This window comes from Rutilus rutilus (assembly GCF_951802725.1).
Source record: "Rutilus rutilus genome assembly, chromosome: 19".
Lineage (NCBI taxonomy): Eukaryota > Metazoa > Chordata > Actinopteri > Cypriniformes > Leuciscidae > Rutilus > Rutilus rutilus.
This window is the reverse complement of record NC_140232.1, coordinates 10,586,318-10,604,260: the sequence shown is the minus strand read 5'-3', so window position 1 is coordinate 10,604,260 and position 17,943 is coordinate 10,586,318. Positions and strand designations below refer to the sequence as shown.

At 37.6% G+C, this 17,943-nt stretch overlaps 1 protein-coding gene across 4 annotated transcripts in view; it reads right to left on the bottom strand.

The window, feature by feature from the left end:
* The window catches only part of grk5l (G protein-coupled receptor kinase 5 like), a 64,079-nt gene extending 50,390 nt beyond the window's left edge, over positions 1 to 13,689 (bottom strand). For 3 of the 4 annotated variants that reach the window (XM_084388419.1, XM_084388418.1, XM_084388422.1), the window contains exon 1: positions 12,999 to 13,689. In XM_084388419.1, coding sequence (XP_084244545.1) covers positions 12,999 to 13,050 — 52 coding nt within the window. In that variant the 5' untranslated portion in view covers positions 13,051 to 13,689. Of the gene's footprint in view, positions 1 to 9,572; positions 9,804 to 12,998 lie in introns of those variants that run through there. The other variant, XM_084388420.1, reaches the window with a different exon arrangement.
* Positions 13,690 to 17,943: the final 4,254 nt, after the last annotated feature.

Here is a 17,943-nt window from a genome sequence, read left to right as displayed (position 1 = left end):
ACATTCAAGGTTGACGCCATGGTACAGGGGTAAATCATATCGTTCCCACTTTTACCTCCAAAAGTAAAAGGCAAAAAAGCTTTTTGGTGATGCATGGTATTTGGTGACGCATGGTATTTTTTACCATGATGCAGGTGATGCATGGTATTTTTTACAGCCAGTCGAAATTAAGACTAAATATTTCACAGTTGGCTCTGTTCTCACTCTCACATAAACACAAGCAGGCTCTCATGGAGAGTGAGTGGGCTGAAGGCGAGGTTAAGACTTCATGATGATGGACCTTCCCTTCCATTAGAGTCTCTCCACTCAGAAGAGCTTTTAAAACTTTACTGCATTACGTCACACACAAAAATGAGAGCAAGAGACTGCATTTAAGGACAGGTAATAAAGCCTGTAAAAAACTTTTAGAGGAAAATGTGGCAGATGAAAATGAAAGAAAACTCCCCTGCATTTCAGCAGGACAGAATGTGGTTGAAAGTTTAGCTGTTCTGACTCCAGCATTCTTAGCTTCATGTCAATGCCCTCACTGATGATGCAACCGCTGAGCTGTTCTTCATGGTGGAACATCAACTACAAGCACCCAAAACCTGTTGCGACATGCTTTAGTTTTATCAAAAGTTGTTCATTCTTTATTTTGATGTGAAAATGCAATGGAACTCTATTTTACACCTTTACAAGCCACCATCTAACATTCTAAAGTCTCAAGTCCAAATTCTCTCCACTGTAGCACTAACCTTTACGGGAGACATTATTTAGCTTTTCTCTACAATGACAGGCAAGTAAACAGCAGGTGATACTCAAATATCACTATATTAATTTCTTAGAATTAAAAAATGAGAAAATGATTGAGCAAATCAATGTCTAAATTTCACCATTATTTGTCTTATTTATTTAAATAATTTCAAAGGACCATTCAGTGAATGGTTTATAAGAGAACCTTTTTTCTTAGTGTGAAGAACAATTTTAAATGTAACAAATCTTTTTTTCCACTATCATAACCTTTTGTGCAATGGAAAGGTTCCATGGATGTTAAAGGTTCTTCATAGAACCATAGATGCCAATAAATAGACATTATTTTTAAGAGTGTACATTCATTAATATAGTCCTTAAATTGAGATCAGATGGATTATTTTCCCCCTATTTTCCCCGATTGCACCTTGGCCAAGTACTTCTAGGGCTGTCAAAACCCAGTTCATGCCAACAATTATCGAATCATTCAGCAATGTATTCTATGAGTACCAAGACAGCTCAAGGTCACACTATCTTGACCTTTCCTTATGTTGGAACTCTGTTCTAACACCTCTTCACCACTTCAGTGAGCAGTTCATAAAGTTCTTATTTACTTACATTGACATGACTTATTTCTATACAATAACTGTTTGTAGTAACCATGTCAATCAATATCCAAAAAAAGACCACAAAGCTATTCCGACTACTTTGAAGCCATATAGCTTCATGAAAGGCTTCAGAACTATGTCTTAAATACTGGTTTAGGGGAGGGGTGTAATTATGACATTTACAGGAATTAAACAAAGGATTTAAGGGATTTAAGGGAAGAAAAATATATATATTTTACTATATACGTATGGAAGACAATGGGGCCCCATCAACTTTTTGGATGAACTATCCCTTTAACCAAATTCCTAATATGTTGAAAACAGCTGTTAATGTTTATTGCCTTGTGACAGAATGTTAAATTATGAATAACATGAATCACTTCAATTCAAAATGGCAAAATTACACAAAAAGTCAAGTAGTTTGCCTGACTGGATATTACTGTTGTTGGTCAGTTAATATTTCTATCATAAAACAGTTGTCAAATATGACATGTTTAGCTAAATGTCTACAGTAGCTGATCTTCACATTCTTTCACTGCTAAAACTGAAGCGTCACACTGGAATTCATGTTTGCCTTCTGTGAACAATAAAGCCCGCCTTCAAACATTTTAACATTGAGCATGTTTACATACACACCGATATGAAGAAAAACTCCTAAAAATCATCTTATTGAATTAACCCGTTGTCCCGGTTCACAAGCAAACAGATAATCCATCAACACAAGTAAACTGTGTTTCCAACACATGTTTATAATATCTTGGGTCAAGAATTTCTTGGGTCGGAGCTTGCCATTTATTTCCTCCTCCCCTACATTGACCCACTCACACTGTGTGGAGGTTACATATCACACATGCGCACTTCAATAAGCCGATAGATGGCAGGTTAATGTGTTTACAAGCCGGGCAAAATCAGGGTAAGAGGCAAAAATGTCGATTTGTTTATGCTTAAGCCATTTATGACCTTGAGGGTTTATGTTTTTATATAACCACATGCATTATTAGATTACTCAGATTATTAAGCATAATCAGGTTAAGTGTATGCAAACGCTCATTGACGAACGCAGTTAGACCACTGAAGTAGACCATCCTAAAAATGAACTTTTAAAACTTTCTGTCATTCTAACAATATACAGAGCAGCATCAAGAATATCAAATATTGTGGAGGGACAATTTGGCCCATATCTAATAACTAGGAAAGGGACACGTCCTTGACAGTGGAGGTCATACTTTTTCTAGATTTTAACATGTGGATACATTTCCCAAACACCCTGCTCTCTTCTCTTGATACATCCACATTTGAATAAAAAACATTGAAGTCTGACTTCAAACATAACCCAGCCATTTCAGTAGCACACGCAACTTTCCCCTCGACCACTTCTAAATGTGACCAACGCCACAAGTCAGTCAACAAGTTAGGATGGATATTGACCGTGTGGAATTAGATCAGACAGAAATGACATCAGCTAAGGCAACAGACGTCCGCTCGCAAACCAACTGGCCATTTACAGCAAGTCAAATTCAATTTTCACGCCTATCAGTCTCGGCCCAACACAAGCTTCAGCACTTCTGCTACATATCTGTGCTGCTTGTACCACAACACATCTATCTAATGCGGCACTCACTGCTAGACTGGGTGTGGATAAACAATGGTTCAGCAAAATGTTATGTGAGAATTATGTATGCCTGGCCTACTCAAAGTAGCAATAGTAAAAAAATGACAAATTTTTGCATTTAGAAGACGGTTAATAAAATATATCCCATTGTCATATTCATATAACATTGCTATGAACCAACATGAAACGATTGTTTTTTTTTATTTAGAAAAATTTAAGATTTGTTTGATCAAGCAGTACAGTAAATACATTATCTATTTTGATCAAAAATCTAATTTAGTCTAAAATAATCATGGTAGATTTACAGTTTTTCACTGAATGAACACTGCCAAGAATTATGTTTAATAATTTCAGTTATGCTATATGCACCAATATATCAATAGGGCCTACATAGTACTTGGTAGTACTAACTAAAAGTAATGAAATATTTTCATTAACTACAAATAAATGGCACACTGACATTTCTATGATTCATTTCTGTGAATTAATTAGAATTATTCAAAAGAATAATGGATTCACACAAAAACTTCAGCTTGCTGCAGCAAATGAAGATCAAATCATAAATTTGCATTCACATTTACGCATTTGACAGACATTTTGATCGAAAGCAACTAACACAGTATTCAAAGTATTATAGTATATAGTATTATAGTATTATAGTATTATATATATATATATATATATATATATATATATATATATATATATATATATATATATATATATATATATATACACACACACACACATACACACACACACACTCACCTAAAGGATTATTAGGAACACCATACTAATACTGTGTTTGACCCCCTTTCGCCTTCAGAACTGCCTTAATTCTACGTGGCATTGATTCAACAAGGTGCTGAAAGCATTCTTTAGAAATGTTGGCCCATATTGATAGGATAGCATCTTGCAGTTGATGGAGATTTGTGGGATGCACATCCAGGGCACGAAGCTCCCGTTCCACCACATCCCAAAGATGCTCTATTGGGTTGAGATCTGGTGACTGTGGGGGCCATTTTAGTACAGTGAACTCATTGTCATGTTCAAGAAACCAATTTGAAATGATTCGAGCTTTGTGACATGGTGCATTATCCTGCTGGAAGTAGCCATCAGAGGATGGGTACATGGTGGTCATAAAGGGATGGACATGGTCAGAAACAATGCTCAGGTAGGCCATGGCATTTAAACGATGCCCAATTGGCACTAAGGGGCCTAAAGTGTGCCAAGAAAACATCCCCCACACCATTTCACCACCACCACCAGCCTGCACAGTGGTAACAAGGCATGATGGATCCATGTTCTCATTCTGTTTACGCCAAATTCTGACTCTACCATCTGAATGTCTCAACAGAAATCGAGACTCATCAGACCAGGCAACATTTTTCCAGTCTTCAACTGTCCAATTTTGGTGAGCTCGTGCAAATTGTAGCCTCTTTTTTCCTATTTGTAGTGGAGATGAGTGGTACCCGGTGGGGTCTTCCGCTGTTGTAGCCCATCCGCCTCAAGGTTGTGCGTGTTGTGGCTTCACAAATGCTTTGCTGCATACCTCGGTTGTAACGAGTGGTTATTTCAGTCAAAGTTGCTCTTCTATCAGCTTGAATCAGTCGGCCCATTCTCCTCTGACCTCTAGCATCAACAAGGCATTTTCGCCCACAGGACTGCCGCATACTAGATGTTTTTCCCTTTTCACACCATTCTTTGTAAACCCTAGAAATAGTTGTGCGTGAAAATCCCAGTAACTGAGCAGATTGTGGAATACTCAGACCGGCCCGTCTGGCACCAACAACCATGCCACTCTCAAAATTGCTTAAATCACCTTTCTTTCCCATTCTGACATTCAGTTTGGAGTTCAGGAGATTGTCTTGACCAGGACCACACCCCTAAATTTATTGAAGCAACTGCCATGTGATTGGTTGATTAGATAATTGCATTAATGAGAAATTATGAGGTGTTCCTAATAATCCTTTAGGTGAGTGTATATATATATTAAAAAAAATACTATTACTATTAGATACTATTAAATGAGCTGTTTTATCGTAAAAAAAAAAAAACAGCAACATTCAGTAGCTTAACTGTATACAACCAGCAAAATCATTGCCCATGCCTAGTAGATCCTTCCTTTAGCAAGAATCACCTATGATAGTGTAAAACTACGTAAGACGACGCTTCTACGACAAGAGTGCATTTTAACACTGGAAGCTGTGTATTAACAACACAAGAATGTAATTTCTCAACGCAGTGGCGCAACTTTTTAGCATCTGGCCAAAGCAGCAGCAGCAGCAGATTTCCCGCTTGTTATGTGTGTGACACAATATTTCTTCTTAGTTCTTTCTCCTTTCGTTCATTGCCTTGCATTCTCTATCACTCTTTTTTTGCTCTCTGTACTTCAGTCTCCTCATTTGCCTCTGACTACCTCTTTACATGGGTCTGGATGGTGTTGTTTATTCTTCAGGATTTCACACGGCAGTTTCCAGCAAAGAGGAGCAGTCTGCCAGATCCAGAGTTCTTGAATGGGAAGGAGAGCCCCCTCCGCCGTCGTCATGGGTTACGACGTGCACTCCACATCGCCTATGCTGTCTTTGGAGGCCAGGGTCAGATTACAGCCTTGCTTAGGAATTCACCCCCCACCATCTCTCAGACACAGTCACTCACTCACTCATTCTTTGAAAAGAAACCAATACAATGGTACTTCCATGAGAGAATGCCAAAGGAATTTTTTTTTACCTAAAGTCCTGGTTAAAAGGGCTGCTCTTAGTTATTGCTCCATGGTACATTTACTGTAATTCTGTCAGCTTAATAATGGAACAATCTACAAATTGGGATGGGTCAGGATTAGTGTTGCCAAAAGTACCGACTTTGGTACCAAGCCGGTACTGACATTTTAAACATATAAGCATTTTTCGATACCAGCATTTTCCTCTAGCATTTTGAGTGATGCTGAACGGATTTTTTTAAACACCTCTGGGTGGCTATTGTGTCCACACACTCAAAATATATGTCTCTGAATGGCCATTGTGTTTACACACTCAACATATATGTCACTGATTGGTCGTTGTGTTCACGTGCTCAACATCTGTGATTGGCTACAATGATCAACGCTTCAAAAACATGTTGTCTTCACCAAGTGCTTAAACAGTTACACAGGGGAGCATTTGAAAGCTTCTTGAAAGTTTATCAGTGGATTTATTAGGGATCCACTGCTTTCAAACGCTATAGTATATAGGATATGTTTAAGATACATTTGTACCATTTTTGCCTTCATAGTTCATGCATATTTTCTGCAAAGATATTTAACAAACAAGTCATTTGTTTTACATTTACACCATGTTGATCACTTCAGGTGTGGTGCACTTATATATAACTTATATATAATATAACTTTTTTGAAAAGATGGTTAATAAAGAGAATGTTACTTGAATCACATTGTAGTTATGTTTTTAAGTTTACTAGTTAAACATTTAAAAATAAAATCGAAATCATGAAATCAACCCAAACAAACACACCCCTCGATTCATTGCTCAGCCCCCAAAATGCACAAACATGCAATGCAAGAGTGGATGTCTCTTTATTATAGCTGAAGCAAAGCAAAATAAGGCTTCACAAAAAATAAAGAAAAGATGACGAACAAACTACAAGGAAAAATAAAATCCTTTCTAATATTAACTTGGGTCTTAAAGCTCGTAAGCCTTCTTTTTCCAGTGATATTTCTCTGACCATTTCTCTTTTGTAATGTCTCTCAGCCATCTCTCTTTCTGTAGTCTTTCTTCAAATCTCCCTCGTTCACTCTCTTTCCTCCCTAGACATGTGCCAACAACGATGTATCACAGTAATGAATATGCACAATATTGTTATTGTGGGCCCTTCAAAATACCGTGAATAATTATTTATTATGAATTATTCCGATTTTTTAGATTGCATTTTAAGAATACTTTTTCAACACAGCTGTATGCTGCGTCAAAGAAGCATGCACACACACTTGTTTAAACAAGCCAAACACGCATGTGCAGCATGACGGAACAGTGGCTGAATGAAAATGCACATTCACTGACATCAGATGGAGCTGATGGAACAGCATAAATGCCTCCTACTGCTGATTGGCTACAAGTGTGTTGTGCTTGGTCCGATTCACTTTCAACAGAGTTTCTCAGAAATCGCTTACTGCACCTTTAAGACTGACCAGTTGTCCAGAAAATGCACTGACAACAATCAATTGTCAAAGTTATGAAAACATGGGAATACTTTTTACACTGCATCACAATGCAGGTGTGAACAATTCTGCATAAAAATGAAATAATCTTATATTTTAAAAATGAAATAGGCCAATCATACATATTAATGTAATGTTTTGTTGTGAAATAAAGTACTCTTACCATACATTAATAAAAAAATAAAAAAATGCATATGTCCTTCGCCTATGCACTATGCACCTGCATCTGATGTTCGCAGATAATGACTTCTTGAAAGCAGATATTTGGGCACATTTCGTTTTTTACGAAAAGAACATGCATTAAAAGAGAAAATAAAGTGCGGGACATGATTTTATGATAAAAAGAGCCACAAAAATAATCTTGCACTGCCTGACACACATCCGAAGCGCGTGCACAGAAAGACACCTCTCTCAGACACAATTTGATCCCGAATTCAGTTCTCTTTAGCAGCGTATTGTGCTTGACCTGTCAGATTACACAGAATTATTTCAGAATTTCGAGTATTCGCGTAAACATAGTCAGTTATGTCTTAAGTGAACAAACAGTTGGGGGGGGGGGATCTGATGTGTAACATTAAATTAGATCCATGCATTAGGTCTTAATATAACAAACCTGCTACTATCTGCATCATTATTGTTAATCAAAAAAGAAAAGAAAAGAGGGAATCACTCACTGCTCTTAACAGAATAACTTTTCAGCTTTATATAATAACTTTATATAAGTAATTTATATAGTTTATTTGTAATTAATGTAATTGTAATTATTTCTACAATTAATTATTCAATTTCTGTATTATTTCATACTTGAAAGCTTCAGTTAAATAGATATAAAAAGAAAAAAAAATGTAAAGCACTTACACACGTTTCACACATTAAAGTACACGTTTCTTTCTTGTATTTGTTCTACTGGTTGTTATTTGCAGCTTTGTTCTTATTTTTAATAGCAAAGAGTTAAAAAAATATATATATTGTGATTATTAATGTAGAAATTATTATTTAAAAAAGAATTGGATGAAGCTCCATCGTGATATATTGAGCATCATTTTATAATCAAATCATTACCCTCTGAATTGTGATCAAATAGAATGGTGAGGCAGGATAAGATTCAAACCTATATTGAGATTTGATACTACAAATGATAGTAATTATTTTCCTCATAGATCTTTTACTATTATTTGATTTACTGTTTATTCCACCTCCAAACCATAATTAATCAAACTGTTCACGAGGAAAAAGTAGGGGTTGGATGGTAAAAAGTGGGTGATGATCCATAATAGAATAAAACCAAATCAAATGAAAGATTGCTAAAATAATGCCTAAATAATAAGTGTCATCAGTGACATCAGCTGAAAAGGAAAGTTGTTTCAGAGGAAGAGCACCTTAATACATTTAAGGATTATGAAGAAAAACATATTTCTTTGGAATAACATCCACCAATGAATCATTCACGTTGCATAAAAAAAAACTAAACGGGGTCAGATTTGATTTAATGTTGACTTTACATCCTACTCTGAGCTGACCCTGGACTGAAGACAATGAGGCTATTTTTTATGACCTATCTGCCTGTATTGTCTGTCTATAATAATCACACCTGATATCTGAGGTCATGAACTTGACTGTTAAGTTTCCCTTATGTCATCTTGATATTTCTCCATTTGCGAATTAACTTCCCTCATAAATCTAATCAATTCTTTCAGCTCATATTTGTGGAAATTTACTAGGCTTAAAGATCTGCATAATGTAGGCATATGTGCATTGGGACTTACTATAACAATGGATCGCTTCACTTGATGCAGAAAGTTGCGGCGCAACAGCAAGAGGCTGTCTGTGTCTACACTGGACATGTCGCAACCATTGCAAATCTATTTGTTTGGAATATGGAATATGTCAGAAATAGAACCAGGCATCAGTTTACTGTTGGGAGTCGCGTCGCATCCAGTGTGGACAGCATCACTGATTATAATGGGTTCTATTGTATTTTGTCAAGTCACGCCGCTTGCGTCCGGTGTAAACACGGTGTTACCGTAGGAAATTATGTCACTAGTGGTGGCAGGAAAGGGTGAGCATGCCCAAAACATACTGCAATGCTAGCTCAATTTAATGTGTCTGCATTCCAAAATGTTAGAGCGCAGTTCATGATGTGACACAAGAAGTCCCTATAATATAGAACCCCATGCCTTTACATCTCACAGTTGAGTGGAGTGAGAAATTTATTTTTGTAAACTCTTTATCTTTCACTGGGCTTCAATATTATAATGTGCATTAGTGCAACATGTTTTCCGAGCTCTGACTACGTCAAAGTGGACTGACAGATCAAAGAGAAAGTTAGTCAAACTGTCATAGGCTTATGGCAGGCTACATGAATAATTAAGAATTCAGTACAAACTAAGACTACACACAAGGGGCCTACCTTTTTCAATGTCTGCTCCTGAATATCTCCAAGCAGAATATCATAGCAGACGTAGATGGGATTTCTGTTTAGTTTGGGACTGCCTGGCTCTGGCCGGACTCTCTAATGATTTCGGAAGCGTGGCTTCAGCCATGTAAACAGACTGTGTGGCCTGTAAACTCTGCTTTTCCTGTTATCTGCTGCTAGTCGAACATTTGGACGAGAGTCTGCGTGCCTTGCGCTTCATTTTCTGCTCCAAACACAGCGTGATAAACAAATGGGGGGGGGGGGGGGGGGGGGGGGTCACACATATGGATACAGAACAAACAAAGCAGACCCTCACTGAACAAGTGCCCTCTCACACACATAGACAACTGCACACATCAATACACACAAGCCCACTTTAAAAAGCCCACTTTTGATTTCCTGATGTTCACTGTATGTTCAGAAGGGTTTCAACATGAATAAGAGCAGTAGCATGACGAGAAACATGTTTGTAAAAAGGCTTTTTTCAATATTTGTACTAAGTGTTGTGAAATGTTCCTTTAACTATTAAACTATGTACACTCACCCACATTACCGTCCACACAAACACTCTGCAAACTAGGGCTGAACGATTTTGGAAAATAATCTAATTGCGATTTTTTTTACCAATATTGCGATTTAATATGCGATTATTTTTTAAGCTCTTTATCTTTTCTATTATTCAACAAAAACAAGCAATAAATCATTGTAAAATAGGGAAGGGAATCTTTAGGCACCTCGTGAGCCGATCAATTAAAAAAAATTGATCATATTAATAAAACTTAAAATATTTAATTACATAATTATAAGTAGGCCTACTTATAATAATTACACATTAAAAAACTAAATTAATACAATTACATGTTAATAATTTTAACAAATATAGCTTCAAAACAAATAACAAAGGGAAAAAAATATTACAAGCAATAAACAAAGAGTGCTTTCAGTATTTAAGAGTAGGCTGTCTGAACGTTTTCATCTCTTTTGAAATTATAAGATGTGGTTTGTCCTGTCTGTTTAATAACTGACTGTGTCACATTAATTTCGCGTCATAAAAGCATTTTGAGATGCAAGTAGCCTACATTTAACCACGTAGACAGAGTCGCTCACAGCCGCATGCTCAAACGCTCTTCGCAAAGCGCACGTGAGTATTTGAAATTGAAAGCAGCTTCTGTCGGTGATTTTCATATTTTTAATATATAAGCCAACTGCATTCCAAGACATATGATGCCTTCTTAGAACATTTGTAAGTAAAATACCGGCGGGCGAGACCGCGCACTACAAAAGTAACATCACGCAGACCGCGCATCTCTCATATTTTGTGCAATGAAGCCCGCGAATGTCCTTGTAATTCGCTTAAACTTTTCCGAACTTTATTAACTTATTTCTCGTAAGGTTCGAGTGGTGTCGTGTGTGTGTGTGTGTGTGTGTGTGTGAGAGAGAGAGAGACAGAGGAATTAGAAGCAAGCAGAATACGGTTGTTATGCACACGCGTCATCACGTATGTGTTTAAAACTAAGCTCAGATATAAATCTGAAATTATCTTAATCGATACAGAATCGTTGGAGAGAATCTATAACACAATATCACATAAATTAAACATAAACTGTTATTTCCTGTAGCCAGGTCTGTATGTGTCGCGTGCCAAGTTGATGCTTCATCTGCAATACCTACAGACTTGTTTACTCTCGCGTGTCACGTGACCAGACTATAATCGCAGCTTTGCGGTTAAAAAAATCGCATTTCATCATATCGCGATATTATCGCAAATGCAATTAATCGTTCAGCCCTACTGCAAACCCTGCTGTCTATTGAGAGAAACTCTTTAGTCTACTATCTGAAGTGTGGAAAAGCAAAATAAACTCAGCTTCATCATTTAAAAAAAAAATTCTATACATTATTTGTCTATAGATCAGCTAACATCACTGGCCTAGGCTAGTGCTTCTCTGTTCAACAACATAGTGAGGGTACACTGTAAATCTAACACTTGTCAAAACCTGGTCATTTATGGTAAACTCTGGGCTAAGGGCAACAATGAGCACAGGAATTGAATGTCTGGGCTTGTGCCTTCAGTCCACAAGAGAATTTGGGTAATTAATGGAGCCAGTGGTGCAAGACGTTTGTGGAAGCTATGGTTAACAAGGTTCACCAGCTCCATATTTTGCAATTTTTGCTGAACAATGTCATAACTGAGCTCTGAAGTATCACGACAGATGGCAAGAAGCACAAGATGAATGGCAGCACTGAGATGTAACTGGAGATCACAACAAACTGCAAGCAGCAAAATCTGAATGAATGTTTGAATTGTAACTATAGATTGGGATTCAAGAGTTAGCAATTCACTTCAGATTCACCTTCTAAACAAAAAAGAGAAGTGTAAAATGTAAATGGAATTTACATTTTAATTATGTTCCTTTTGAAACAGACAGCCTGTTCCATATCTAAAACAGGTTCCCAAGACCCATCAGGACTCCGTTATAGTTTTCCATGATGCACACAGGTTCAAGAGAGCAGCTTAGCTAAAATCATTTCTCACACTGATTGTCAAAATGGGGAATATGTAAAACTAAAAACGTTGCTTTGTTTTATGCTAGCCTTTATCACCTGTCCTATGGTAATTCAATTCGAGGCCTGACAAAAACACAACACATACTAAAACTCTTTCTACCCTAGGATTGTGGACCAGGTTTACATTTGATTCACTTTGAATCTAAATCAATTCAAGCTCCAGTGTAACAACGGTCGTCTGGCTAAGACGTAACGTTATATCAAAACACGAGCAAAGGAAGGAAGTTAGCGGTTATTGTGGTATTCGCGGTAACGTCGTAGACAGTAGTTCGCTTCGCCTTATCGACTGCTGACCTGGTTTGGCGGACCTACCGAGATAACATCAGTAGTGCGTGTTTTTGTGGAAAAAAACATTAAAAAGGTGGCAGCTGTAGCATACCATTTCCTTACACAATGACACAGCTCACGTTATAGCCTACCTCACTGGAAATGAATTGTAGCCTATAGAAAATACCACCAAAACGGGCTATTCAACGCGAGAAGTTTGTAGTATCTCCACACTTCACTTGCATTTTTAAAAATCACATAATCACGTTCAGCTCGTTAAACGGATGCGGGAAGCTTATGTTTTCGGGCGTTCAACCCGTAAACACGTACCAACTGTCAAAAGATACAATGTTATAGCATTATGACGCTGGCGTCATGACGTCGATAACAGATGAAAGAACCGCTGGAGGTGTTCGAAACAATGTTGCATGTCGTACTAGATAAATTCACACAGCATCTGTTTGAGATTACATCATCACAAAAGCTGCACGAGCAGCGGTTTGAGGGTTTTTCCTGGCTGTAAAAACTAGCAAACTACATACGATTAAAATAATTATAATATATCACATTTTCATTTTCCGTACTCACCCTCTCTTGCCTTTAAGAGTACCGTGTTTGCAACAATATTCTCCAGCTCCATCAAAAAAACACCGTGATATTGCCGTGGAAGCCGAAGAGTAGATAGAGCTCCTTATTGCTCCTCCCAGCAGAATACGCTATTTTCCGTCCTTATAAAAGTATTTAAATCAAAACCTAGGCATTTTAAATTATCAACACACGTATACACACGTAAAACAACGAATCGCTGACACACGCGTGTGGTTGTTGTAGTTTGCGCCACAAAAGGCGTAAGGAAGGCATTGCCTGTTGAAACACAGCGTTGTCGAGCCACTGGCGACAAGTCACGTTAAAACGTACATGCCAAAGACAGCAGGCCAAGGTCTACATCCTTTGAGGGTGCACGGCAGAAAACGGATCAAGTAGAGTACGGTCGATCATACACAGGAGTTGTTGAAGTGCCGCTGTCACTATCAGCGTGCTCCCTCTCTCGGTGCGTAATCGAAGCAGGGTTGGGTTTCTGCTTTCAGTTGTAATTTTTGGCTGGGTCCCAAGCGGCTTTCCCCGTGGCTCCGTTCAGATTTACAGCGGTAGAGCGGTGTTCAAATGGCGAAGCGATGCGAAAGGTTGAGGACGCACGCAGTTATAACGGTGTACAAGATTCATCTTTAGCGCTTGTCATGTTTCCTTGTCATTCCTATTCAACAAGCGTTTGAAAGGGGCGTGTTTAAATGCAGCTGTGACGCACGAGCCTTGAAGAACAAGCATGCATGGCTGTCAAAGGATATTTGATAGCAGCACATTCAAGCCGCTCCCGCTCTTTCAGTCGGCACTGAGCGCAATAATAGAAAGTGGGATAGCCCGGGATTGAAAGTCAAGGCCAATAATTAGCAAAGACGAATTACACTTTTTTTATTTTTTTTAAGTGGGGCCATTTCAAGTCCATTTCCTAAGAACACGAGTTTTGTGTTCAGGCTAATGGACCATTTTGATGATGACTTATCAATTTGATTCAAGATGACATGAACAAGAATTCTTTTGAACACATGTTATTCAGCTGCTTGGTTAATCACAGCCATGCTGATCATTAGACCGACCAACACAAAAGTGCATTGTGTTAGGCTATTGCTTTTCTAAAACAATTCAAGATATTAAAGGGATAGTTCACCCAAAAATGAAAATTAGCCCATGATTTACTCACCCTCAAGTTATCCTAGGTGTATATGACATTCTTTTTTCAGACGAGTACAGTCGGAGTTATATTAAAAAATGTCCTGGCTCTTCCAAACTTTATAATGGCAGGGAATGGCAGTTTCTGTTTTGAAGTCCACAAAAGTGCATCTATCCATCATAAAAGTGCTCCACATGGTTCTGGGGGGTTAATAAAGGCCTTCTGAAGGGAAGCGATGAGTTTGTGTAAGAAAAATATTTATATTTAATACGTTACAAAATAAAATTCTAGTTCCCGGCCAAACGCATGCTACTTGCGCCTGATGATGGATAGATGCACTTTTATGGACTTCAAAACAGAAACTGCCATTATAAAGCTTGGAAGAGCCAGGACATTTTTTTATGTATTCATCTGAAAGAAGAATGTCATATACACCTAGGACAGTGGTTCTCAATTGCAGTCCTCGGGACCCCTTGCTCTGCACATTTAGTACACTGTAAAAACGAACTTTTTGGTATAGTAATATATATTAAATTAACCATCATAATTTTTACTTTATAAAATTAAAATTCAATGAGAACTAGAATTTTCTAAGTAAAATTTGAAATATCTACACATTTAATTCAAGTAATAAATTAACTGGTTGGAAAGAGTAAATCTTATTATATATTTGCTTGTAATATTTAAACATTTTATAGTCACTTCACATAAACATAGTAATTTTAAGTAAATTTTAATCGAAAAAGTATAGCGCGTTTGAATCCGCACATGCGTGTTTGGACAAGACAGTCTAACTGCCACTTTGGGTCAGACGGATTGACGAGCTGCTGCGTGGCTGCTTTTTGTCGTGTTTGAGGTAAGTTTGTCTTTCTGTTTTACATTTAATAAAAGATGGGTCTGTGAGGATTTTGATTGATGATTCTTGTTTACTTGACTCAATAGACATTATCGTATAACTGCCCGCGGTCTTATAACATGGATCTTAACATGGCCTCGTAACGGGTCTGGGTTATCCATATTACATTAACGTTATAACCCCGCCTTTACATTTCACTTCCTACATTAGTTAACGGATATTTAATCGGAAAAGTTTTCAATAGTTTTATAGATTCACAAAGCACTGTTTTTCGTGTAAAAAATTCAAACTGATTGGATACCGTTGTAACTGCTAACGTTAGCTTGCTAACATTAGGCCTTAAAATTAACATTAACCGCTTTCCTGCTGTAACGTTAAATAACGTTAACGTTATACTGTTGACTATGGAAAAGTTTGAATTTTCTTAATGAATATTGCCCAGGAAGGTCTACACATAAAGCTACAATTTTTCAATTGCACTAAATCGTGCATAAATGAGGTCTCAAAATAAGGTCTGTGTTTCTAAAAGCATCGTGCGCTAAGTTGATCATAGAGATAATACTTTTTTTAGTAAGTGTATGTGTTCATTCTGTTGTGATAATGAAGTCACTTTCTATTTTTGTTTCTCAAAAGATTTATATTTTTTCTTCTAAACTGTATGCAGGAGGACAGCTGCAGTGACATCACTCAGCACATCATTCAAATACTGGTCGTCCATCCATGGTGCTGATGGAGAAGATCCAATTGATGCATCCATCCTTCTTAAAGGAGAACTCCGGTCAATTTTAATATTTTTTTGTAAATTTGAAGTGCTGTCAGTACAGAGAACAACGACAAAAATCGGTGTTGCCTACACGTGTTATCCTTTTTTTTTTTTGCTGCCCTGTTTGCACCCTGTTGACTTAAAGGGATACTTCACCTCTGGGAAGATGAATGTGTATTTAAAATAGGTCATTTATGTAGAAGAAATGTGAAGAAATTTTTTAATTTGGAGCTTTCTAGACTGAGAAAAGCCAGAAAATGTATTTTTGGCTTATGTGGATGAAAGACAACAACTCCCAGAATGCACTTGCTTCGCTGCCCTAGGAGGCCACGCCTACCGGTAAGACAGCGCAGTTGAAAAAAAGGTTAGGCTACTAGTGAGTCTCCGTGAGGAGTCTGCCTGGGATTTCGGGATCGCCCAAAATGTCCGGGATTCGGCTTTTGCGTTCTACAGTCGCCATTCATTATGTTTACTGTGGCAAGCAGGACGAGGCTGACGGCCGCGGGAGAACGACGCGAGGCCGGTGGCGTGATTACTGAGACGCGCCGGTCTCGCAACGGAGGTGCGGGAATTTTCTTAGCAATGTTAAAACGCACATCAACCGATCACTTGTTTAGCGTTCATGTAAACACTACATTCAGATTCACCGATCGGAATGAATTCAGTTAGATTGAAACATGAGGTGTGCATGTAAACAATGAATGGCGACCGCAGAAAGCAAAAGCCGAATCCCGGACATTTTGAACGATCCTCGCCCGCCGGACATGTCCGGGAAAAGGAGGATGGTTACCCATACTTACTCAGCTTTCTCCTACTATTCAGCTTTCTCCACAGAACAAGAGCCTGATAGCTTAGCTTCCAAAGAAAGACGGCTGACTGTGTGTACATTCTGTGAGTGAGATCCCACCCTCTATGGGCGGGCTGAAAACATGCGGAACAACACCATCTACTGGCTGTAGTCTTTAGCCTCTGGCCAGAAAATCCTCCGATGACGCAAAATGACGATTTTTGCGTCATCGGAGGATTTTTTCCAGACAAAAAATACATAAATCTCTCCTCTCAGGGGGATATGAGGGTGGAAAGCATGGTAATTCGAAAATACTACAGGTTTTCTACTAATACAAAGCTTAATGCTAAATCCTGAAGTAACCCTTTAAATGGGGCACGTTTTAAACCTGCTTTTAGCCTCTTAACATCCTTGATGTGTCATTACAAGTGCACAGCTAATGTGAGTGATTCCTTCAGAGTGAACACGGGTGAATCTGACTGCAGTAGATCATAGGTAACTCAGCAACAGTGGAGAACTCGACAATCGTCTACTGTGGACTTCGAACCGAAAACAGGAAGTAAATACAGGTATGTGCACTGGCTGAATTAACATCACTTTTATCCATATCTTTCACATCTACTGCAGTCAGATTCACCCGTGTTCACTCTGAAGGAATCACTCACATGGCTGTGCACTTGTAATGACACATCAAGGATGTTACGAGGCTAAAAGCAGGTTTAGTACTTGCCCCATTGAAGTCAACAGGGTGCAAATTTTTAAAAAGAGGATAACACGGTGTAGGCAACACCGATTTTTGTCGTTGTTCTCTGTACTGACAGCACTCCAAATTTACCAAAAAATGACCGGAGTTCTCCTTTAATCTTTACCCAAAAGTTCAAAGATTAAGGATGAAGTTGTATTAAATGCTATGGTATGATGTAACTGTTTAAACATTCAGCTGTTCATGTTTTAATACATTAAAGTTGTAATGGTATTCTTTAAAAGTTCACTATTTCAGAGTGCTGTTTTGAATGTTGAATGTTTTGCATATATATATTTTTTTTTATACATTTGTTATGTTTAAAACAAGGGTTACAGTATAATTCTGAAGTTTTACTGAATTCACCTGTGTCAAGAGATGACTGTGAATGTTCATTTTTGTATGAAGAACATTTTTTGATGACTGAAAAATAAACTGTTTAATTGTATTTTAATTGTGTGATTCGTGAAAAATATAGAGAAAATGTTAATTTATTTATGTTCATGATTATAAAAAAGAAATTAGCAATGTTTACATAATTATAGGAGTATTATAATTTCATAAAACTAAGTAAATGAAAACAAAAAAACTTAAATAAAATCTACTTATTTACTTCATTAAATGGTAAGATTTACTTAATAATTTCATAAAAGCAA